This window comes from Manis pentadactyla, chromosome 13 (genome assembly GCF_030020395.1).
Source record: "Manis pentadactyla isolate mManPen7 chromosome 13, mManPen7.hap1, whole genome shotgun sequence".
NCBI classification, from domain to species: domain Eukaryota; kingdom Metazoa; phylum Chordata; class Mammalia; order Pholidota; family Manidae; genus Manis; species Manis pentadactyla.
The window spans coordinates 1,989,731-2,014,553 of record NC_080031.1 but is presented as its reverse complement, the minus strand read 5'-3'; the positions used below and the strand labels follow the sequence as shown (position 1 = coordinate 2,014,553).

Below are 24,823 nucleotides of genomic sequence, written 5' to 3'. Positions count from 1 at the left end.
GGCCCCACTCCACAGCATGCAGCCCCAAAGGGGCCGAGAGCCCTGAGCTCGGAACATAAACCACTGTATTTGGCATCAAACACGCCTTTACAGCAAGAGCATGAAATGAGGCCAAGAGCAAGTCTGCACTGTGCACTGCCAGGGCCAGCAGCCCACCGCTCTGCCGAGGTGCCCGTGACGGGCCGTGGACCCCTGAGCTGCAGCTGCAGCTGCAGCTGGACCTGGAGCTCTCTCAGGCCCACGTCCTTGGCATGCCACGTGGAATGCTACACAAATGACCCGGTATTTATGAAAGTCAAACGCTACTGTGCTTTCAATAGAGAGGCTGTGCTGACCGGTGTGGAGCTGGTGTGTCTGCCCCCTAGCCGGCTGCCCCCTCCTGCCGATGTCCTCCAGCCCAGGCAGGGCCTTGGGACTCAACGCTGCTGTGTTTTCCATGTAAAGTCATACATAGATTAAGTTGTTTCCCATCATCTGGGCCTCCGCGCGGCCCCCTGCTTTGGGGCTAGCTGCCCTCAGGAGGAGGAGCCTGACATTTGCCGTGGGAGGACGGGGCTAGCCACCCTGACACGGCTCCCCCTGCCCAACGCAGCCCCCTGGCCAGGCCTGCGGCAGGACAGAGGCAAGGGGGACAGCCTCGGGGAGAATGTCACTGCTCGCCCTCCTGCATCCTCTGCCATGCCCGACCCCCGGTGCTCACCCACCACGGGATGTCCTCAAACAAGGACTTCATTTTCTGCTCTCAAGTTCAGAGCCAGAGACTGTCCTTGAAGCTTTTCCTGGACACCATTAACATATCAGGAGGAGAGAGGGGCCAGTGTCAGCAGGTCGCCGACACACCAGCTCGGCCCCTTCCCGGGGTGGCCGCACAGGGCCATGGACCGTGTCCCGTGGCTTCCTCCTGCCGAGGCCGTCCTCGCTGGGAAGGAGAGCCCGGAGCGGCAGGCCCCCTCCTGCCAGCGGCTGGCTGCCCTCGGGACCGCAGGGCCTTCCTGCAGCCGCCAGGCAGCAGGGCACATCTGCATCTGCTTGAGCCGCTCCCCCTGTGACTCAGTAACATGGAAACTAAGCCACTCCTCTAGGCCAGCAAAAGGAAGTCCTCACTTGCAGGCCGAGTGGACAGCACCCTGGACTGGAAGAAAGAACGCACACATCCTGATTCTCGCCTGGCTTGTTCATTCCTGACTGACCCCCTTTTCCAGTGTGGGCCTCTGAGGCCTGGTTTCCTGGGTTGTCCAGCAGGCAGAGGTGCCCCCCTACCCCGGTGTGCCCTTAAGGTCGACGCCCAGGCCCCCGAGTCGGGAGGAGAAGGCACTAAATCGTGGGCTCTGGGGCACAGCAGCCGGGCCCCCATTCTCACTCCACTCTGGACAGGTCTTCCTGAACCTTCCTGGGTCAGTTTTCCTCTAGGGGAGGAAACACATCTGTTTCAGGACTGGCGTGAGGACTTCATAAAATTACAGCTCCGATGCACCCAACAGAGTACCGCTACTGTATTACCCGCACCCAAAGCTCATTTCCTTCATAACACTGCCCCGTTCAGGAAGGCAGGGCCAGGTTCTGTTCGCCACCAGGGTACAGAGCCCCCTGGACGTAGTAGGCACTTTACACCCGTGGATGAGGGGCCGGTGGGACGAGGCGGCTGCGGAGGCTAGCCTGACCTTCGGCAAACCCAAGTCTCGAACTGGTGGGGCAGGCTGGGGTCTGGAGGACAGCTGAATCACCCCGGCGGTCGGAGATCTGGTCTACTCAGTGTCCGGGGCCTCCAAGATTCCCCCGAGTGTGCGGGTCCCGGAATTCAACTGAGGAGGGGTTTTTGCCATTGTCCCCCTTTCTCACCAGAGCTCTGGGGGCCATAAGATGGGGTCACAGAAGGCCTTACTTGGAGAAGACAGGAGATCCAGAACCCAGCTTCCAGATGGTGATGGACGTGGGCCAGGACCCCAGGGGACTCAAGACCCCTAAGCCTTCAAGGGCATCAAGGAGCCCTCGGCACGTGCAGGGCACAGAGGTGCCCCTGGGGCTGGGGCCCTGCTTGGTGCTGCCCCAGTCTGTGGCATGTCCAGCCAGGGCTTACACAGCTTCTGCTCAGACACGGGGAGGGGTGGATCCTCTGGGCAGCTCTGGGCGTTCCAGGAGCCAGGGCCTCAAGTAGGACCTACCAAATCTACTCTATGAGGTTGATCCGCCTGTGGAACCTCACCCTGCGCACACCTGCCACCTGCACTAAAGGGCTTCTAGGGGCTGTTAGCTCGGTGGGCACACCAGAGGCGTCCCCTAGGAGTGGACGAGTCAGGGATCCTGCAAGACCCCACCTCTACCTTGGCAAAGCCTCTGCACACTGCTCCTACCTGTCTACCGTCACCACCAGCCGGCCCTTCCCCTCTCGCCGATTCTGGGGGCAGGGGCGACCGGGGCCTCTGATGAAGGTGACGAGGTGGCGATGTCACCGCCACTTACTGAGCCTGCAAGGCCTGTGCCGAGCACCATAAGTGGGCATCGAATCAAGTGCTCACTGCGCCCCTTACAGGGGAGATGCCACCAGTGCCCTCAAGTCACAGGCGGAAACCACAGCTGGAGAAGCAGCCTGCCGGGGATCATAAAGCTAGGACGGGAGTGGGGGACGGGGTGTGAATCCAGACAGTCTGACGCCAGACCCCGAGTTCTGGGTGCCACCGAGTTATGAACACCCTGAACTTCATACTCTGACTTCAGGCTCCTGAGGTCCCTCCTCCCTGTAGCCAGCAGCTCAACCTGGGCCACCACATCTGGGCCCATTCAGGCCCAAACCTGAGTGTGAGCAAAGCCCTCTAGAGGTCATCCCTCCCACTCCCCTGCCTCGGGTAGGCCCATCGCCCGAAGGAGCCGTGCGCACCTCTGCTTCTCCTAGGCTGCTCAGGCTCTGGCCTGGCCCACACACAGACCAACACCGATACCATTTCCCCATGTTAAGAGTATAGCTGGCAGTTGCTCTGAGTTCCCTGCACGTGAATTAAAAGAGTAGAAGGTCCTCGCATCACCCCCAAGGCCTTACTGAGACCTCTTCCTTCCCCCACAGGGAAGTGAGGCTGCCCAAGCCCCTCGCCTTGAGCCCCGCAGCCACGCTCTCTCCCCTGCCCTCTAAAGACCCCCACTGATCCCGTCTGTCGCCCCCAGGCCTGTTCAGGTCCCAAGGGGGGACATACAGTGGCTTGAACAACATTATGATTTGTAAAACCCACTCCTAATTAGTCTGACGTTGAATAAAGAGGGTAATTATTTTTAAATTTATTAACTGCTGCCTGGCCAGAGAAGTTTCCAGATCAAATGACAGGGAGAAGCTATTTCTGTTCAGTGATGCAGCAATTTATATTACTGATCGGTCATTAAAACCTCTGGCCCAAAACCACTTGTGTTTCCTGAGCCAAGCTAGTGTCTGTGTGTCAAATTTCAAATCCAGAATATAAATTCAGCCATTAATGGTATTTATCACTTTATCTGGACTTAGAGAACTACTTACTAATTTAAGACATTCCCAATATAGAACTCAAGTGGTGCGCTGGGCATGTGTGTAAGTGTGTATGTGCGTGTGTGTTTTCTCACTTTTTATTTGACTGAACAGTGTAAAAAAATTTCTGACGTGTAAATGAACTATAAGCATCTTGGGGAGCTGGAGAACTGTTAATTCCTCACCGCTCTGCGACCCAAACATTTTGGAAGCAGCAGTGTTTTGCAATATGTATCTGTCATAATATAAAAGGTGTAAAGTGATCTCTGTTTATCTCCTCAAAGTCTGTGCTGTACCAAAACAGAAAACCCAAGTGTGACAACAAGCCCTGGGCTCAGCCCAACCACAAGTGTGGCCTCCCAGAGCACCAGCCTGAGCCCGCCACAGTCTCACGGGGCGGGACCCAGGAAGGGTCACACATACACCAGGATGGAATCTAGGTTAAGGGGGGCTGGGGTCAAAGGGTGAGACGCGAAGATGCCATTCGTTTGGATAGAATGAAATTGGAAATTCATTTCTCAGCTTCAAGAATACCCCTGAGACACCGTCCTTGCCCATCTGATGCGACGCTGTGCTGCGCTGTTAATCCCCCCTGGCGGCCCTGGGCATGGCACTCCCCGACCCAGCCTGTGTCAGGGACGCTGCATTCTGTCCTAGGAGGGGGAGATGGGCATGTTCTTAGGGAAATGGGTGACAGGGATCCACAGGCTGCCTGGTTTCTGATCAGGCTCTCAACTGCCCAGCCACGCAGCCATGGCCCACGGCAGGTCAGGGCACAGGCGGCTGGGGAGCAGGGGAAAGAGCGTGGCCGTTGGACGTGGGTCGAGTTCCAGCTCTCCACTTCCTAGTGGGTGGCTTCTAGGCCTCCACCTTCCCACCTGCTGAATGGGTAGACAGAGCGAAGTGTTCTGTCAACTAAGGTATCAGAACCATAGAGCAGAATTTCCATTACTTTTACTCTTTCCAGGGTCTCCTTTCCCTGGCTTCCCGGAGGACCCCCTGCCCTCCTGTGCCCCTCCAGTGGAGCCTGGCCTCCCATTTGCTGTCCTTAACCTGGTAACTTCCTCACTTCCAACATTGCTTATAATGAGGTTCTCACTTCTCCACAGGCCCCCCTCCTTAGCACAGGGGTGCAGACAGACGTCAGTTCTGTTCCATCACCACCCATCAGAGGGGTCTGACGGTCTGTGTGGGACCTGCCTTGTAAATGAGCTCTGCCGTGTGCCGCCTCAAAGCCAGTCCCGCACCAAGGACGAGGCTGCACTGCCCCTGTACTCAGCCAAGCCTGCCTGCCCAGCACGTGGAGGTGGCTGGGCGGGCCTCCCCTCATCCCCGACGTGCAGGGAGCCTCTCTCAAAGCTCCCACCGTGGTCTCGCATCCCTGATTCGGTTCCCACATTCCTCACCCCTTTCAGGAGCCCCACTTACTTGGCCTGGAGATAAAGCAAAGGAAGGCCTGAATGGGTCGAGCCCGCCTCTGCTCTAGGGAGGGTCGGGGCTATGCTCCCCTGCCTAAGGGCAGACAGAACCAAGCAGAGGTCACTCACCCCCTGGGCAGTGGCATCAAAACCCCATCCCAGGCATCTGGTGCAAACTGCAAACTCTCTCCTATCACATCTGAAACAAGTATCCTTTTCTGGAGGGTGGGGACCACTTTCAACTTCTCACCGACTTAGCAAATCCCAGAAAGGCCTTGGTCCAAAGACATCTCCCAACTTTCAAAGCTGAATCAATACCCAGACTCTAAAAACAGGTTGCAATGTCATTAATGCCACCAAATTGTACACCTCAAAATGGTTAACATGGCAGATTTTATGTTATATATATTTTATCACAATTTAAAAAGTTATAGCATAATGGACCAAAACTCACTGAATTGTACGCTTTGCACAGGTGAACTGTATAGCATGTAAACTTAACTCGATAAAGCTATTTGAGGAAAAAAGGGCAGAGGGCATGTGGGTACTGATCCCAGCAGATCCCTGGTAGGTGCCAGGGACACGCAGGTCTCAGTAAGTGTGTGGGGTCTGCTTGTGGACGACTCCCCACCACCTCACCCCCCAGGGCTCAGCCGCTGCCCCTGGGTCCTGGCTGAGAGGGCAGCTTGCTCCCTGCTGCTGCAAAATTAATCTTCATGGACAGAATTAAGCTGCTTGGCAAAGCTGGCTCCCAGCTGGCTCCTCGGCCCCCAGGTGGGAATTCTCAGAGTGGGATTCCTGGTTACATGTGGTTTGGCAAGAAGAAACCAGTTGGCACCCTGGGGGACTTGGTCCTCCCTTGACTTTCTCAGTAACCAGCTCTGCGACCCTGAGAAAAACCACCCAACCAGGGCAGCATGTGTATAACCGAGCCAGGGAGACGGTGACCAGGATGGCAGCTCACCTGGGAGGCTCTCCTCCCTCCGCCCCAGGCCAGGGCAGCACCAGCCCAAAGCCCGCACCAGTGTTAGGAGGTGTGCTGGGCACTCAGGAGAGGCCAATTTTGAGAGGTGGAAGGACAAGGAAGTTTTCATGACAATAATTGTAACAGCAGGTGCAGCTGCCAGGCCTTCCTCCCACGGTTGGTGGCTTGCCTCCCCAGCTAGATGCCATTCATTCTCCCCCCCACTCCACTTTTGTCACCCCCCTGGACAAGGGATGTCTGATCTTCCGCCCCTTGAACCTGGGGCTGCTCTTACCTGCTGATCAATAAAATATGGTGGAAGTGATGCTGTATGTGTCCAGCCTAGAATAAGGCTGCCCGCTCCTGCTTCTGGACCCTGGCACCCTGAGTTGCTCCATAAGGGAAGCAGTGGGCTGTCAGTGGGAGCCACCCGGGGCACCTGCCCAGGTGGAGTCTGCAGGTAACTCTAGACCCGCACACGGCCAGCCTGCAACCACATGAGAGACGCCAATGGAAAACCACCCTGCTGAGCCCACAGGCCCCAAGGACGCCCCTGATACCAGCACTCTGCTGCCTTCACCTTCTGCTGGGCACCGCACAGCGACCACTGACCCAAACACCCCTGGGCTCAGCAAAGGGGCCAGAGCAAGCTTTGAAACATGCACATCAAGTCACGCCGTTCTTCAAACCCTCCAGTGGACCAGCCCCCTTCTCCATAAATGTTTGGCACACGTGTGTGTGTGGCCCACTGAGATATAATTCCCGCAACATGCCACATACAATCCATGCATTGGTGTTTAATACATTCAGAGTTGTGTAACCATCATTACAATCTATTCTAGACCATTTTCATCACCCCCAAAAGAAGTCCCTACTCATTAGTCGTCACTCCCCAGCACTCCCCTCACCTACTCATCTACTTTCTGCCTCTAGAGATTTGCTTCACATAAATGCACTCATGTGACATGAGGCCTCCGGGACTGGCTTTGCTCACTGAGCATGTTTTTAACATCCATCTGTGTCGTACCATGTATCCGCTCCCCGTTCGTTTTTGCAGCTGAATAACATCGGCTTGTAAGCCTTAACTCTGTTTTGTTTATCCACTCATCAGTGGGTGGACAGCGGGTCACTGCTACCTTTTGGCTGTTAAAACGCATAATGCTGCTCTGAACACTCACACTCAAGTTTTTGTGTAGACACATGCTTCCATTTCTCTGGGCAGATACCCAGGGGGAAGTGCTGGGCCGTACGGCGACTCTGTGAGGACCTAGCGAACTGTTCTCCAGGCCGTGTCACATTCTCACCGCAGTGTGCGAGGGCCCCACCTCTCCACGTGCGTAGTCACACTTCTATCCTCCGCACTTTCCATTAGAGCCACGTCCTAGGGGGTGTGAAGGGCCACCCCACGGTGACTTTCATTTGTATTTCCCAGATAGTTCACGGCGTTGAACATCTTTTCATGTGCTCATTGACAATTCATCTAGTTTTTGGAGGAAACTGGCTTCTCTATCCAGATTCTTTGCCCGTTCATTTTGGTAATTTGTGTTTTTATTACTGAGTCATAAGAGTTCTTTATATCGCCTAAGTCTCTCACCAGGCATGTGACCTGCAAATATTTTATCCCTCCCCAAGGGACTGTGAGAACAGGCAGGATGAAATCCCAGTTCCTTGCTGGGTGGGGTGGACGGAAAGACCCAGCTGATCTCCGACCTCCTCCCCCACCACTCCGGGCACCTCCCTCTCTGCCCTGCCGACGCCCACTCCCTCCCACATGCCACGGGGCTCTTCCGGCTATTCCTTGAACTGGTCAGGGTGGGCCCCGCCCCGCCCCAGGGCTTCTGCGAGGGCTCGTTCCCTCTGAGTAGCTCACTCCCTGACCTTGGGACTCTGCTCAGACGTCACCCTCTTGGAAGGCCTGACTGTGTGATCCGAAATGCGGACCTTCGTCCTCTCACTCTCTACCCCTAATCCTGCTTTATTATCTCTTACAGTGCTTATTACAGACAGACATGATGTCACAGACTAGTTCGCCTTACCTCTTAGAGTCTCAGTTCCATGAAGGACAGGAATGCTGTCTGTCCTGGGTGTGTCTGTTCCTTAAATGCCCGAACCGTGCCAGGCATATTGTGGGAAGTCAACAGATACGCACTAAGTTTAAATACATCTACCCTTTACTGAATGCTCACTATGAGCCAGATACTCGGCAAAGTACTTCAAATAAGATATCTTACTTAGAATCCCCACAATCAGCCTATGCTATGAGGAAGACACTACTACTTCTTCACTTCTCTAATGGATGAGGAAACCCAAATTAAGAGCGTTTAGGTCCCTTCTGCACAGTCTCACAGACAGGAAGCAGGAGAGCCGAGCTTCCTGAAGCCCAGGCAGCCTGGGCCGTCGCACTCCGTCCGCTCTGTGCCCCAGGCGAGCCACCGTCCCTCGCTGAGCCTCAGGGTCCTCACAGGACGTGGAGGGCCCTCAGCCTTCCTGAGTCCCGGTGCCTTGGCCGAGCAAGGGGAGGGGGAGCTCTGAGAACAGCGCCAGCCCAGCCACGGCGCTCGGAAGCAGGAGCTGGGCCCCTGCTGGTGGTGGACGTGCTGCCACCCACCAAAGCAGCGCTGTGGCCACTGGTACCGCTCAAACCACCCATGTGCAGATCGCTTCCTTTTAGATAATGACTCGGCTCTTGCCGGGTGGGGGGGGTGACCAGCCCACTGCGGCCACACGAGGGTTTCGGACTTTGTCACGCAGGGCGCAAGCAGGGGCCTGACCACTGGCCCCGTTCTAAGGGAAGGGGGTGCCTCCACATCACGGGCCTTCTAAGGCCTCGGGTAGAGGGTCCTAGAGTTCTCCGTGAAGACGGGGTCCCAGTGGCCTGGCAGAGACAGGCATCTTGGCCTCCTCCAGGCAGCTGCTCATACGGGACGGTCACACTTGTAAATTCCTGCCCAGCCAGCCCCACACATGAGTAGGTGAACGTGGCATAAGCCACCCACTCTCAGCTCCCCCAGGAAATGATGACAGCACGTGTGCAGGAAGAGGGTGTCACCAGGGTGCTCCCGTCCAGGCGCCGTCCCGTGAGCACCTGGAGGAGGCGGTCAGGGCCACTCACCGGTGTGGGTCTGTCTGTGAGTCTCCAGGGCGTCCTCCTTCGAAAACTGGGCACCGCACTGATCACAGACGAAAGCCTTGGCCCCCGCTGGAAGAGAGGGGAGGCCGTTACCGCAGGCATCTCATCAGGGAGCTCCCAGCCCCAACCCGGGGAGGCGGCTGACGCCTGCGAAGACACCCAGTCTGCAACCCCAACCAGCAGCCCGGCCCCTCCAAGATGGGGCCGCTGTCCCCCTGAGCACCGAGTGCCGCCTTCCAAGGCACTCCCAGGAGAAGACGGGACACAATCAGCATGACCAGGACAGAGATGGGGTCCGGAGGAGACACCCGGGCTCAGGGGAAGGGATGGGAAGTATGACACCGTAAGGGGAAGCGTGCCCGCTGTCTGGATGCCTGGTGGGGAAGCGGGAGGTGCTGACGTAGCTCTACTTGGATGACCCCCCAACTCAGTAGGTCCAAAACGAAACTCACTGGATGGAGGCCCGGCTCCTCCCTGATACCCTGATACGTGTGTCTTTCCTGCGGGTCCTTGTCCTCCCCCCTGGCTCCCTGCTCTCCAGCCCTCTCCCGCTGCAAGGCCTCTGTGCACCCTCTGTACCACCTCTGCTTCTGACACCCCTGCCCCTCTTCCCAGCTCCACACTACAGCGAGCCTCTAGCCGCTATCTCTGCACCAGCTTCCACACCCCTGCCCCGTGTCTGGGTGAGGCAGCCCTTCTCTACGTCCCACAGCCCCCTCTGTCCCGGGTCATGGCCTCACCACACTCTCTTCTAGACGCCTGTGGTCCGTCTCTCTCTCCTGTCACTGTACCAGCTCCCCAAGGGAGGCAGCACGCCGTCTCATGCACAGCTGCGCCTGCCTGACACCCAGTGGGAACCTACTACTGTACGTATTTGTGGAGTAAACAAATCAGTTCAATGCAATTCAATTGGTAAACTTTTTTAGAAACATTGTTTACAAGGCTCAAAGAGACAATGTTACAACGTCAAGGCAAACAGGACTTTGTACTATTTGCTAACAGTGTCAGAGGCTCTAATATGCTGTCTTATCCAGGGTGCACCTAAGTCTTAGTGGTTTTCCTTCAAATGATCTTCCAGATGCATCTCTTCCACTGCACTGGCTGTAACCAGTGCCCCATCGTGGCCCTTGCTGGGTGGCTCGTGGAACGCTGGAGACTCATGGACGGTGGCCCTCTGCCAGCCGCTCTCTGACCGCCCTGACAGATGCGGGTGCCCTCCTGGCCACCTGGCTCCTCCTTGCTCAGGAAGCCGCAGTGGCTCGCCGTCTGCACTGATGATGCTGTGTCCCCCCACCTGGCTTCAAAGCCTCCCACTACCTGACCCAGGTACCCGCCCAGCTCCATGGGAAGCTGTCTTCACCAGCACTCGCTGGGCACGGCCCGACCCTCCTGAACTCTGTGCAGGAGCCACGCTGGGTCCCATCCTCTGTCTGCCGCAGCCCCATCCCACTCTCAGGACCAGAGCCCACGGGTCCGAAGCGCCTGGCCCCTGCCCGCCCTGCCTCCCTACCTCCCACTGCCCTTCGCTCCTCAGCACGCCTGGCACTTCTCCTCGTGGCCCCTCGGCTTGCTTTGGTATTGGTCTCATAAGAGGCAGAACTACTTCTCACAGGCATTTGTGGTGGAAAATATTCTACTGCTATTTTCACTCTGTGTCAGGTTTCCTGACGCTCCCCCACGTACCAGGCACGATGATTCTGGAGTTTAAGACATGTCATTTCATTTGAGCCTAACAACCTTTAGACGTATATACTATGATGGCCCATTTAATGAGACAACTCAAGCTCAGAGAGGTTAAGGAGCTTGCCCAGTGTCACACAGCAGGTAATAGTAGAGGCGGATTCAAACCCAGCAGCCTGACGAAGACTTTGCTCTTGACGCTGGTGCCCTTCAGCCTCCCTAGGGTTCTAGCTCCACAGATGTTTCCTGCCTAAGAAGGTGAGGTCTGGGCTTCCTCCCCACCAATCAAAACAATGAAAATCCAATATACTCCTTTTTATACACGGTTTTGTACAAAATTCTATTTGGAAAAATGGTTCCACTACTGTTTCCAAGCCTCTGCCTTGTAGAATAAGCACATACATAAGGAAGAGAACACAGAACACAAGCTGTGCCAGTGTGGGCTTAATACCCGCAAGCAGTTCCCGCCCGTGAAGCATCCTGTAGCAGGTCTGGAACGTCAGGGGCTATGAGGACGCCGACCGCGTCTATATCCCTAAGATGAGCAGGACATGCCGTCTACTAGGCACTCAGGGAACATCAGCTGAAGGAGATAAACACGGAAGAAATGAGCGATCAGGTACACCAGGAAAGATATGAAGTCACTTTTCCTGAAGAGCTTTAAAAATAAACAGTCATCCTGCCCTTGTACTGTTCACCATGTAAGAACTTATTCACTATGTAAGAATTTGTTCACCATGTAAGAACTTGTTAGTTGTGCTTCAGAAGATCGGAGACTGATGAGAATTAGGCTTGGGGTGGATTAATGATTGTGCATTGAGTCCCCTGTACAGAATTTTATTGTGAACTGTTAACAACCATTTGATCAATAAATATGAGAGATGCCCTCTCAAAAAATAAATAAATAAATAAATAAACAGTCATCTGTCCTGGGTGGCTGGGGCTGAGCTGTGCCTGCAGGCAGGGAGGATGCCATGACTGCATCTGGGTGGCCCTTCCAGCTGCAGGTGCTGGGGCCGTGGACCTGTGCCCGGCTTTGGAGAAAGGGGCCAGACTGGGAAACAAGTGGATGATGCCCAGCCCCTCACAGGGAGAAACTCCCCCAAACCCACCTCACCTCCCAGCGTGACCCTGTGCAGGTCCGTAAGGAGCCTGCCGGTCACCGGGCCTCTCTGGCCCTGCCAGCTCTCAGGCGGAGGAAGGGGCCCTGCGGGAAGTGGGGATGGAAAGGGGCAGCATGGGGCGCTCTTGGTCCTGGTGCCCTGCGCCTCCCTGGGGCCCCATCGCCACAGTCCTGCACCCAGAGGGGAGCGGCTGGGGGCGCAGCTTTGAGGGGATGTGGTACGGAGGATTCTTAGGAAACACCATCCATGTGGCTGCTCTGATGACTGAGAAGCAGAGAAAGGAAGGAGGGCAGGTAGGAAATAAGGGGCGGGGTATGTCATCACACAAGTTCAGATGAAGACAGAAACAGATCAGCACACAGGCTCTCATCAAGGCCGAGGTGGGCCGGGCGTGATCACGGCTGGTGGCCCTCGACGTCCCCCTTCCCTTCCCTTGCCCTGCCCAAGTCACAAACCTGAGCTGAGGGTGTCAAAGTCCCCTGCCTTGGGGCTGCCCCACCCAGCTTGGTCAGAACCCTCATCACCTGCGGACACCGCAGATGCAGGCTCCCGTTCACGAAGCCCCGGTGCTCCCCACGCACAGTCGGACACCCCCACCCCCCCAGAGTGAATCCGACAGCGAAGACAGGCCATCACAGGACTCAGGAGCCAGCGGACGGAGGTGGAAACTCCTCCCCGAGGAGGCGTGTGCTTTAAATTGTCTCTGTAATGGCTGGCTCAGAGGCAGAAATATTTGGCAGCCCTGAAATTAAAAGTGATAAATTTCCTCGCCAAGCTTTGATCAATAATAGAGGCCTCATCTGTTAATCAATAAGACAGTCTCTGCCTGTTTACTGTGCATACGTCGTTCGCGGCTGCCTTCAGTATGATGTCAGGTTTGCATTCAAAGCAACTCAAGTGTGTATAAACCACATGGCTACTCCCAAAATGCATTACAGTGACATCATTCAGCCACTAATGCATTTATAAAGCATCAATGCAAGGGAGTGATGGGGGATGGACAGAGGTCATGCCAGTTGAACACAATGGGTGCATATGCACACATCAGCATTTAGCCCCCACAAAATTTCCTGGGGCTCCTCTTACAGTGGGGAGAACTCCAGGGCCCAGCTCCAGATGGCCATGCTTTGATGAGTCCTTCCTAGTACAGGGGATGTTTTTTGGAAGTCCGTTAGGTATATGCCAAGAGGTAGGTAATCGTAAATGAACAAAAGAGACAAGGTGCGTATCTTCAGGGAGTTTACATTCTAGAGGGAAGGCGCAGCTTTAAAATTCGAGTGAACGTAACACAGGCAGTGGTAAGGTGATAAAAAGAGAAATAAAGCACGTGAGGAGGGATAGAGGGCCCGGGGCTGCTGTTTTATGTGGGGCAGTCAGGGAAACCCTCTGACAGGCTGGTGTCTGAGCAGAAAAGTGAAGGAGTTGAAGGGAAAGAGCCCCACTGCCTAAGAGCCCCTTCCGGGACCAGGACCGGGACGGAGGCTGGGGTGGCCAGCAAGGGGAGAGGGAAAGATGGCATCATGTAAGGGGATGGCCCAGAGGGAGAGAGATGAAAAGCAGAGCGGGTGAACAGCCAGCATAAAGCAGGCAGAGCCCCACCTCCCTCCTCCTCAATGACAGATCCAAGCGAGCCAAGGCTAAGGGCGGGGTGGGGGGCGGGGCTGGGTCCCAGGCCTGGCTCAGCCTCTCAGGCTAGGACCTCATGTCCTACACCTCGAGGAGCCTGCTTCCCAGTCTGGGAACTGGGACGACCACGTGTGTCTGCCTCCCGTGAGGCTGCTCTGAGAATGGAAGGAGAAAACGGACCCTACCGACTGCGGACTCTGCTAACCACCAGGCACTCTTGCACACATGAGAGCTCATTCATGCTGCATCGCAGGAATCAGGAGACAGTGGTTAAGAGCTGAGGATTCACTGGTGTTGGCAAAACTGGACAGCTACAGGCAAGAGAATGAAACTGGATTATTGTCTAACCCCACAAACAAAAGTAAACTCAAAATGGATCAAAGACCTGATTGTAAGTCATGAAACAATAAAACTCTTAGAAGAAAACATGGGCAAAAATCTCTTGGATACAAACATGAGCAACTTTTTCCTGAACGCATCTCCTCGGGCAAGGGAAACAAAAAAAAAATGAACAAATGTCCACACTACATCATGCTAAAAAGCTTCTGTACAGCAAAGGACACCATCAGCAGAACAAAAAGGCATCCTACAGTATGGGAGAATACATTTGTAAATGATGTATCCGACAGGGGTTAACATCCAAAATCTATAAAGAACTCACATGCCTTAACACCCAAAAAGCAAATAACCAGATTAAAAAATGGGCAGAGAATATGAACTCACACTTCTCCAAAGAAGAAACTCAAATGGCCAACAGGCACATGAAAAGATGCTCCACATAGCTAATCATCAGAGAAATGCAAATTAAAACCACAATGAGATATCACCTCACACCAGTTAGGATGGCCAACATCCAAAAGACAAACAACAATAAATGCTGGCGAGGATGCGGAGAAAGGGGAACCCTCCTACACTGCTGGTGGGAATGTAAACTAGTTCAACCACTGTGGAAAGCAGTATGGAGGTTCCTCAAAAAACTCAAAATAGAAATACCATTTGACCCGGGAACTCCACTCCTAGAAATTTACCCAAAGAAAACAACTTCTCAGATTAAAAAAGACATACGCACCCCTATGTTTATCGCAGCACTATTTACAATAGCCAAGATGGAAGCAATCTAAGTGTCCATCAGTAGATGAATGGATAAAGAAGATGTGGTACATATACACAATGGAATACTATTCAGCCATAAGAAAGAAACAAATCCTACCATTTGCAACAACATGAATGGAGCTAGAGGGTATTATGCTCAATGAAGTAAGTCAGGAAGAGAAAGTCAATTACCAAATGATTTCCCTCATTTGTGGAGTATAACAACGAAGCAAAACTGAAGGAACAAAATAGCAGCAGACTCACAGACTCCAAGAAGGGGAGAGGGGGGGAGGGTGTGTGGGGAGGGAGGGAGAAGGGGATTGAGGGGTGTTGTGATTGGCACACATGGTGTGTGTGTGGGTCACAGGGAAGACAGTGTAGCTCAGAGAGGACAAATAGGGACTCTGTGACATCTTACTACACTGATGGACAGCGACTGCAATGGGGTATGGGGGGCACTCAATAATAAGGGTGAATGTAATAACCACATTGTTTTCCTGTGAAACCTTCATAAGAGTGTATATCAATGATACCTTAAAAAAAAAGAGCTGAAGATTCAGAGCAGGCAGGCAGGCAGGTCCGAGTTCCACTCCCGCCAAGCTAGTCACGAGCTGGGACCCTCAGCAGGTAGCCTGATCTTGGTCTGTCGCCTCGTCTGTAAGGTAGGCACAAGCCTTAAGGCCCTCAGCAGGCTGTGGCAGAGGGGCTAAGTGCCAGGCCCCACTCTGGGGCAGATGCACAGACCCACCAGGCAGTGACCGTCAGTCATCACAGCCAGCCTCCGGATCACAGTTCCCCTAGAGAACTCTTCTGTGCAAAATATCGGCGATTTTACTGGAATTCAGTGTACAGTTATTTGGGGGCCATTTACCTTGTGTAAAGTGAGTCTCACATTTATGCAGACGTAGTTCAGTATAAACACACACACACACACATACCCTGTCCCTCTGAGTTAAAGGCGAGCGATCACCCCGCTGAGGGGAGCAGACCGGGCGTGGGCCAGCATGTCAGTGCTGGCAGCCACTCCAGCCCAGCTCATAAACTCGCCCCCAGGGGCCCCTGCGAGCATCCTCTGCTGCCTGGCCCCTTCTTCCCTGCCGACTGTAAGCTCCAGGAGGGCAGAGGTGGCTCCTGCCTGGCTCCCTGCTCCATCCTAGTACCCTGCTCTGTGCCTGATGTGCACTGTGTTCCCTAAACACTGGATGAATCAAAAAACCCGCAGGCAAGTTCCCAGGTGCAAAACTGGCCCAGGAAGGTGCCAGGCTGTCCCCTAGGGGGTGGCAGAGTCCTAGTTCCACTCATTCTGGTCTCCCTACTGCCCCTTTTTAGAAACTCAAGGACATGGTATCTGGCTGGAACTCTGGGAAGTTCTGGTGAGAAGAAAGGAGAGGTTAGGAAGTGGGCTGTCTACTTCCTCTGGAGCAAGAGCTCCCCCTCATCAGCCCCTTGCTCCCCACCCAGGGCTCAGACCTCCATGGGAGAAAAGCACCCTCCCTCCCATCCACTGAGGCGCCTCTCTCTGAGGATCCTCTCGTGTGGACCTGTACCCGGCTGGCAGAGACCTTCCGAGTGACCCCCACTCCCAGCCCAAGCCCTGAGTTTATGTGAGATTCAGTGGAGAGACAGGTCAGACCTCCCTGCCCCTCCCAGTCTCCCAGGGATCTTGCAGATGAGGGTCTCAGCACCACACTTGGGGGAGGGCAGAGCTGCCTGACCACTGTGAATTTTCCAGACCCCTTCTTCTCCCCTTTCTCCCCGACTTCCAGATCCAACAGACAGTGAAGAGGGGCTGGAGGGAGGGAGAGGGTTCCCAGCAGACTACGGTTGGACGAGAGGAAAGGAGGCAGTGGTCTAGCCCTGGGTGGAGGCCAGGGATGCTCTAAGGCCTCCGTGTGTGGCAGCCACGTCCATGCGGGGCTAAGGACCACCCCAATGGGCGGTCACAGGGGGGAGGGCCACATGAAGGCCCTTTCTGCACATGCTCAGCATTCCAAGGATAACAGAGCTGAAAGCCACCAGCAGCCTCGGGGGCTCCTGGCAGCAAAATATACACCTTCCTTCCTACTTGTCTCCCCACCAGAAATGAGGCTGGGAGACCCCAGCAACAAGAGGGGGCGTGGGAGATGCTGAATGTAATCAGATGTGTGCTGTGTCTCTTTGAAGTAAACAAAAGCAGAAGCCAATGAAAGAAGGAAAAAAATTCTAAATCCCTCCCTCTCCTGGCCTCTCCGGACCCCATGCTAATAAGAAGGTTGGGGGGAGGCCCCGCTGAAAAAATACCTAATGTTTGCCAGCATCTGATGTTGAGTAGTGTGTCCTTTTCCCTTTTAATTCCTTGAGATTTTAAAATAAACATCTTGAATGTTCTGATGAGATATGCATGCTGCTTACATAAGGAAGTACAGAGTGTACCAAAACAGCAGACCCAAAAAAAGCATGAGCTGTCAGAACAATGAGTGCAGACGCAGGGCCCTTACAGCGGGCCAGGGTGTACAGTTTTATTTACAGTACCTCTTATCAGGCAGAACACACACTGGCTGCCAGTTCCAAAGGCCGGCACTGCGTGTTCTTTCACTCCGGGAGCTGCCCCCCGGGGGAAGGCGCGCTCCCTCCGCTCCATCTCGCCTGCCCTCTCTGTCAACAAAACAAAACCTGATACAGAGCCAGGATCCGTAAGGCACACACATGCGGACTGGACGGAAGGTGGCAAGCAGGTGGGCAGATGTGGGCTGAGTGGAACACAGCCAGCCCCACGCGCCGGCTCAGGAGATGGTTCCAGGAGATGAAGCGGGTCAGGGTTCTCGGGGCCTGGCCTCCCAGCCAGACCCAGAGGGCGTGTGGATGATGTGGGGCCTCAGTGTCCAGGCCACCAGGAGAGTGTCCCAGGCTGGGCCACAGGGATGGCAATAACCGGGGGCTGTGGGTGGAAGGCTCTCGGACCCCTGGAAGTCAGCCTCCTGTCAATGACCCAGTAGGTGGCTGGGCGCCTCCCACGTGGCTCAATGTCCCCTCTGTGGAAGCTGAGACCTCGGATGGCTGGAGAGGACATGCTGAGGCCTCGCTCGTCTGAGAGAACATTCCTCACCCTCCCTAGCAGCCCCGCTGCCAGGGGGCTCTGTGTGCCCCGGTGCTCCTGGCCTTCACTGGGCCCAGAGCTCTTGCTCTCACGCCCCGTGGAGCACGGAGCCCCTCCCATCCCTCAGCCTGCGGCTCAGTCATCAGCCAGCTCGCCTTGGAAACTTCCTCTGTGACCACTTTTCGCGCCAGAAGCAACCCCCCAGACTTAGGAACATAGCGCCTGGCCGGTGCAAATGCATGTTCTTGATATACAGCTGCACGCTAGGCAAGTTACGAATCCCTGCTCTGGAATCAGACAAACCTGGGCCCAAGTCCTGGTTCTCCATCTCTCGTGACCACCCTGGGACACGAGAGCTCGTCTTCTCCAGGCCTCTTTCCTCACCTATAAAACTGGACACACAGTAACCACCTCACAGGTTGGGTGATGATTCATGGTGTGTTAGAGTTCTTAACAACATACCTGGCATACAGTAGCTGCTCATTAAATGATATCTGCTTTTAGCATCATCAGCCCCATTACATTCTCCCCAATGTCAGTGTCTGAGGCCCACACGGACATCAAACGCACGCAGTAACACATACCATTTAAACATTCTTACCATGCAACCCAAATACGAAGAGAAAAAAAAGGGAGGGAACACGTCCACTCCAGATGAGATCTTGGTGGGCCTGGGTGCTGGAGTCCAGCTCCAGTGAGTCCAGGGGTCCCTGAAGGGGGAACGGTTTCAGCGAGTGAGGACACAGACACCAGCAGAGATGCTAAGCTAGCCTGTTTATTGACAGAAACTGCTAGCAATATATAGGGGATTGGTTACATGACATCATTATAAAATCATCATAAGGCACGTGTCATTCAGTGATTTATGGCATATTCTACTTCTCAGAATGTTCCCCCGTTTTCTTAACCAGGAAAGGTCACCATGTTTTCTTCTTCAGGATTTTCTGTAGCTCTCATACCTTTAGATCCTAATCTCAGGTTAAATTTCTACAAGGCACCACAATGTTTTCTGCATGTGTCATAAAACTTGCTTGACTGGACTCTCTCCTAGGCTCGCTGTGGGAGCGTGTTTTTTCCATAGTTCCCTGAAACCGTTCACAGTAGAATGAGCAGCGTTTATTTATTGATCTTGACTGTAACAATGCGTGCTGTGATTTCCATAGTGATGATTCATAAGGGAACGCTACCAAGATTTTCCCACCTGCTCTCCTGACCCACACCCCATGTTGGTCACTGCTCTCCCAGCACCTGGGGGCACAGGAGACCAGGGTAGATGACACTCACTGTGCGCCCCCAAAGGCTCTACACGCACGACAGCTTGCAAGGGGACCCGAGCAGAGGACCGACGCCTCTCCTGTCGGCTCCCGGTGCTCGTGGCCGAGTTCTGATGGCATCACCATCCTCGTGGTGAGGTGAGCACGAACCTACGCAAATTTGCTGCAATGAAACAGCAGCCTGGAAACCTTCCTGAAGTCTGAGTGCTGATTCGGGGCCTTACCATAGCCTTTAGCCATTTCCTCGCCTGGGAACTTCCGTGATTGGCTGATCGAGGTCCGGTAGTCGGTGCAAGTCACACAAACCTCCCCACTATGGGGACTGGCCCTGCCTGAGGACCGAGGCTTCATTCTGCACACGCTGTGTCACTCGGGGGCTCCCCAAAGGGAGTCCTACAGACGGGAGGGGCCGGACAGCATTTCAGGGCCCCTCCACTCTAGGGGTATGGTCCTGGCATCAACTCTGTAGCCTCAATTCCCTCCTTAATGTGGGGTTATTAACCCTCATGAGGTAGTTTAAATGAGAAGCTATATGAAGGCCCTGGCACACAGTAGGTGCCCATTACTGTGATTAGCCTCTGGCCTGGGCCTTCAGGAACTCCGGGGTAGAATATCCCACCGCACGGTGCCCACGGGAGGCCCCCCTGCAGGGAGTAAACAACCCGGAGAGGTGAGCCGCCGCTTTCTCCAGGGCTCTGCGGGCATGGTATTCGGCTGCTACGAAGGGTGGGAGGGTTTCCATTACATAAGGTGGGGGCATAACTGCCTCCAGGAGGGCCCTGCTGGCGAGAGCCCCTGCGCCTTCCGGAAGCAGCATAAAGAGGAAAGGACCCAGGGCCCCAACTGCCCCGACTGCCCCGCCTGGGCTGTGCGGCCTTGAGTGAGTCACCTGTCTCTCGGTCCATAAGTGACAGGCTTTAAACTGGGGCATGCCTGGGGGAGAAGCAAGGATGAAGGGGCGCTGGGTGAGGGGCTGGAAGCACACGCCAAAGGAAGCTCAGTGTGGCTGCAAAGGGGCTCCGGCCCTCAGGACCCGCGGCCACGGGAAGGTGCTGGCCGGGCCAGGCTGGGGCTGGGCTCAGCCAGGGAACCCTCGCGAGGGGAAGGCCCTGCTCTGCGGGCGGGCTAAGTGGGGCAGAGTGCAGACGCTGGGACAGTCACGGGCCGGACAGGGCCAGGCTGAGTCGATGGGCACCGAGGCCTTGGATGGCCACAGCTTAAGGAGGCAGCACTGCAGCCCTGGCATTTCTAAGGGACCAAGTGAAAAGGACAGAGCTCAGCTGGGGATCTGCCACGGCTTTGCGGGCTGTCCCCCTCAGCCCCTGGACACCGTCAATCCTCCCCACCCTGGTCCCTGTGCGGGGAGTTTCAGTGACAGGTTCAGAATGGAAAGGGGTTTCTGCAGGTATCTGGAAGCTTCAACCTGTGTGGTACCTGAGCCTTCCGTCTCCTTCAACCTCAGTTACCCTGTTCCTTCCTGTTGGGGCCCCGTCAGATGTCTGGGCCACAGGCCTTCACCCAAAGTCCCAGGGCAAGATTCCCGAGTGCTGCCCGGACGCTGCAGGACCAGCCGAGACCAGCCCTGTGCAGTCACACACCTCAAGCTGACCTGCCGCCAGCCCAGCCCCCAGCATGCCCTGACACTCCCTCCAACCAGCTTTTCGCCGAGGTGTTCTCAGAGGGAAGGGAGGCAGCCCTCAGCCCGCACTGCACGTGGTCCTGCCCCTGTCCCCAGGCTGGGCCCTTCTTCCCTCACTACTCACCGACTCCCACGCATGCCCAGCCCCCTACCGTGCAGGTTCTCTTTAGGGTCCCAGAGTGACCCTCCCTCAGCTCCTCTTGGCAGAACCGCACTCTCTCCGCTCCTAGGATCTCCAGTCCCACCAGCAGCTGTGTGTGTGTGACGTGTGCTTCATTTTTAAGTTAATGCCCCAGATCACCTTTCTACAAGTGACAAGACACAAGGTGTCTCAGAGGCCTTCAGATGCTGGCACGGCGGCGCCTTGACCATCACCCTGGAGGAGCCCAGGGGCAGCGCTCTGCAGACGGCCCACGCAGGCAGGAGCCTCCCTCCCCTGGGAGCTCCAGCACGAAGCCGAGCCACGGCCCTGCCTCCCTACACCTGCAGGGGCACCACTCCCTAAAATAGGGCCACAGGGTGGGGGGTCTCAACAAGACGGTGCCATGTAGGCCCCAGCAATAGTAACACACTGGCATGGCACCCTCCCCTCCCCTCCCTGGGTCCGTAGGGGGCCAGCGTGGCTGCTGCCGCCCCGAGAGTAACTGTATTAATGACTAACACCGGACATCATGCAAGCCCACATGCAGTCTGATTCTCTCATCAACTCGAAGATCATCCCTGTATTATAGATGCGAGAATCGAGGCTTAAGGCTCACTTCATCTGTCCAAGGTCTTGAGCTAGTAAACGACAAAGGAAATGGAACAGACTCAATCAGCGAGGCGATCAGCCTGGGAAGCCCCCGACCAGAGGCGCCTTTGGTTACACAGAGGCTGCTGAGTCAGGGCGCGTGGAGGGAGTAGAGTGAAGTCCCGAGGCGGTGCCCTCAAGCCCTCTGCTTCTCTCGCACACCGGTGCACTCCCTGGAGTCGGGGCACCCTTCCCACAAGCTCTGAGGCACCCCCTCTTCTCTGAGCACGTGCCCCTTATATCCTGCCCTTCTGTTAAGAACCACCCTCACCTGTTGGTCCAGGCATGTACCACCACCCAGCAGGAGAGAGTCCGGACTAGGGGCCAGCAGCACGGGGTCAAGAAGGGGCTCTGCTTCAAGCGGTGCATTCTAGGATTACGGCTCACCCGGCCGCTGTTCCTCTGTCTGCAAAGCGGACCTCACATTCCTTGCCCCTTCCTGCCACCAAAAGCTGTGAAGGGGAGGAAGGTGTGCGGGGACATGCAAGTGTGTAGGGCTTTCGAGAAGGAAGGTTACAGCGGACTGACAATAAACCCCTGATCACGAGGACCCTGACACTGGACCCCTTCCTGGCCATTCTCCTTTGACCTCTAAGCAAAGGTTTCTTTCTATGGTAAAATGCAATCACTCGTATTTACTTCAAGTAGAAAAACAGATTCTCACATTGATGAATGACAGCAAACCACAAAGACTGCAGACAAGGCTTTCTTGGTGACCCTCAGTTAATGGAAAGCCCCATTACCCCACCTCCCCGAGCACCCTAGTTAACAAGGCCTTGTGAGCAGCTGCTCCCAGGGTCTCCCCCGTCCCCACCGACCTCCACACACGCCCCTTATAGCCTGCCCTTCACTCGCTGCCCAAACCGGACCCCTTTCCCCCAAGCACAGCAAGGAAATCTCATCAATTCGGGACTGCATGTGTGACTTTCAGGCCAAGGTGTCCACCCTCAATGCCAGCTTACCCTAAATTCATTAATTCAGATTCAGTTACCCTAAATTCATTAATACACACACACACACACACACACACTCGGGGCTCTTCAAACCAAGGCTAAATCTGCCACCCCATCGCTCCCACCACCACTCTCCTCTTGATGCCAGCTGGGCAAGGGGCCCCCTAGCCAGCTCGCTTGCCACGATACCCACTACATTCCATCTTGGACCCGAGGCCCAGGGGCCTGCCACTCGCCCTCCCCTTTCCCCAGGCCCCTCATGGCACCTCGAGGTTGCCAGTCTCTCCAGGCCTGCTGTGGCTTTCAGAAAACAGAGCATTTCTATTTTTAGCCCTCCTCAGCCTAATAATACTCCCCAACACCCATTCAGCTTAATCACTTTATTGAGGACAAGAAGCAGGCTCTCCAGCCCGGGGCTTCTGATGTTAGGAAGTAGTAAAATGTTCAAACTGGTTAAAAATGACACTCATTGGCTTGCCTTTGGTGTTTCTGAAACCTTAATTGTGGTTCAGGCTGCGGATCTAAAGAACCTCGCAGGTTTCGGAGTCTGTCTTTCTTACCCCCTGTACCATAATTGAGGTGTTACATCACAGCTCCAGCCCTGGTATTCTCAGGCTCAAAATTCAGAAGACTTAAGACTCCACACTTCTCAAAGCAAATATTGCCTGTCACACTGAATGCCCATTCTTAGCAAGAACCATCCCTCCCTCAAAAACAAAAAACAAAACACAAAACGGAAACTACTTTTCCTTTTCTGGCTGATCTCATGCAAAAAGGTCCAGGGTTAACTATTTCCCAGGTTAAGCATTATTGAAGTGCATCTGACACTAAAAGGACATCGAAATGTTGCCTGAAAACAAGAAGGTTTGTTTGGTGTAATCAGAGGACCTGAGAATTTGGTGTGTGCAGAAAATAGACTGTTGGCAGGTCTTGCGCACACAGCTTCCAGACTGTGACTCGCGGGGCTTCAGGGTGAGTGTCGGTAAGCGCACAGTCTGTGCCTGGTGAGCAAGGGGCTGGGGGACGCGGGCAGCCTGGAGAAAGAATGCGAACGACCTAGTCTGGGCGCTTGAAACCAGGCCGACCTGGGGTTTATAGCCCAACTGTGCCTCTTACCCACTGGGTGACCTCAGGCAAGTAAACTTAGTTTCCTCACCCATTGAATGGACATCATAATGGTACCAACCACACAGGGCTCTTGTGGGGACCCCACGAGACAGGACCGGAGGAAAGCGTCATGCACGGAGCTGGCCTGTCGGCCCCCAGGGTATACAAGCTGTTGTAACTGCTGTCCTGGTCTCCTTTCTACTGTGGGCACCTTCTAGAAGTGTGCAGCCTTGGTCTCCTAGCCTTGCACAAGACAAAAAAGGAATCCGGCTCTGCAATGGCAGTGCAGCCAGGGGCCTATAGAGTCAGGACGCCCTTGGACGTTAAGTAGGAAGTCCTCCTGTGGACTGAGAGCGGGTGACGGCGCCTGAGCCCCGAGGGCCCTTCCAGCTGGGCGGCAGACCCACCGCGGGAAGCTCGTCTGCGTTCCCAGCCAGCTCCCCCCTCTCTCCCTGTCCTCCCTTCTCAGGCAAGGTGCTCAAAGCACCCCTGTAAACTTCCTGCTCTTCGCAAGGTAGAGGTGGGATGCCTCATTAACTTGCCTAGCTAATTTTACAATTTAACCAAACACCACACTCCTGCCTCAACACAGCCAGCCTCTGACTGTGACAAACTTTTATAACTGTGAGATGAAGGAAGGAGACGGTCCAGGCCAGAGACTGAGGGCAGAGTATTGAGAATGCACGTAGGAGACGGAGAACAGGGAACAATAACAGGGCCACGTATTTTTTTAAACAGGGCTACATATGCTCCCAAGTAGAATCTAGGCTGTGCAGGGCTGAGAAGCGAGGGAAGAAAGCCATGTAGGCACACAGTGTCAGGAAGACGGAGCGCTCCCGTGACCGTGGCATTCCTGTGCCCCCACCCACCAGGGAGCCAGGGGCTGTATCTGGAGGCAGAATTACAAGCTGTCCTCTGAGGGGCATGATTCAGGGCTGATGAGCAGCAGGCCAGAGGCACCCAGAGGGCAGGCTCGGCTTGGCCCAGGACCCCTGCCAAAGAGCCTGGCCAGCTCACTTAGCCAGGGTGAGGATGACCTGCAGGCAGTGGGTTCAACCTCCTCCCTCCTGGCTTCTGGCTGGTGGTGGGTGTGGTGGGAGGTCATCATGTTCAAGAAAGTTCCACCATAAAGAACCCTCTGGGGTAAAGACCCCCAGGAGTTGTATTGGTCCCATTTATGCAGGCCCACCCAGGATGGATGGCAGGAGAGACAGAGGGTATGAATGGGGCCTTCTGAAATGTTCACAGGTCAGCAATGAAGACATCGGCCTGTGAGGCTCCCCAAACCCGTGCCTGTCCCTCTCTGTCCTGTATTCCAGAGCACCTGACTCTAAACTCCGAATCTCAGCAGTGCAGAGCTGGCCTGGCCGCACTCACCCAGGTGAGCCCCGCCGTTCCCATCAGGCCCCAGCAAGGGACTGCGGGGTCTGGGCCATTCGGGCAGAACCGCCTCCCAGACAGCC

At 55.1% G+C, this 24,823-nt stretch overlaps 1 protein-coding gene across 6 annotated transcripts in view; it reads right to left on the bottom strand.

The window, feature by feature from the left end:
• The window catches only part of ZBTB16 (zinc finger and BTB domain containing 16), a 175,545-nt gene that overhangs the window by 49,178 nt on the left and 101,544 nt on the right, over positions 1-24,823 (bottom strand). For 5 of the 6 annotated variants that reach the window (XM_057490776.1, XM_057490775.1, XM_036919790.2 and 2 more), the window contains exon 4: positions 8,982-9,068. The exons of the other annotated variant lie outside the window; for it this stretch is intronic. In XM_057490776.1, the coding sequence (XP_057346759.1) occupies positions 8,982-9,068 (87 nt within the window). The remainder of the gene's footprint in view (positions 1-8,981; positions 9,069-24,823) is intronic. 6 annotated transcript variants of the gene reach the window in all.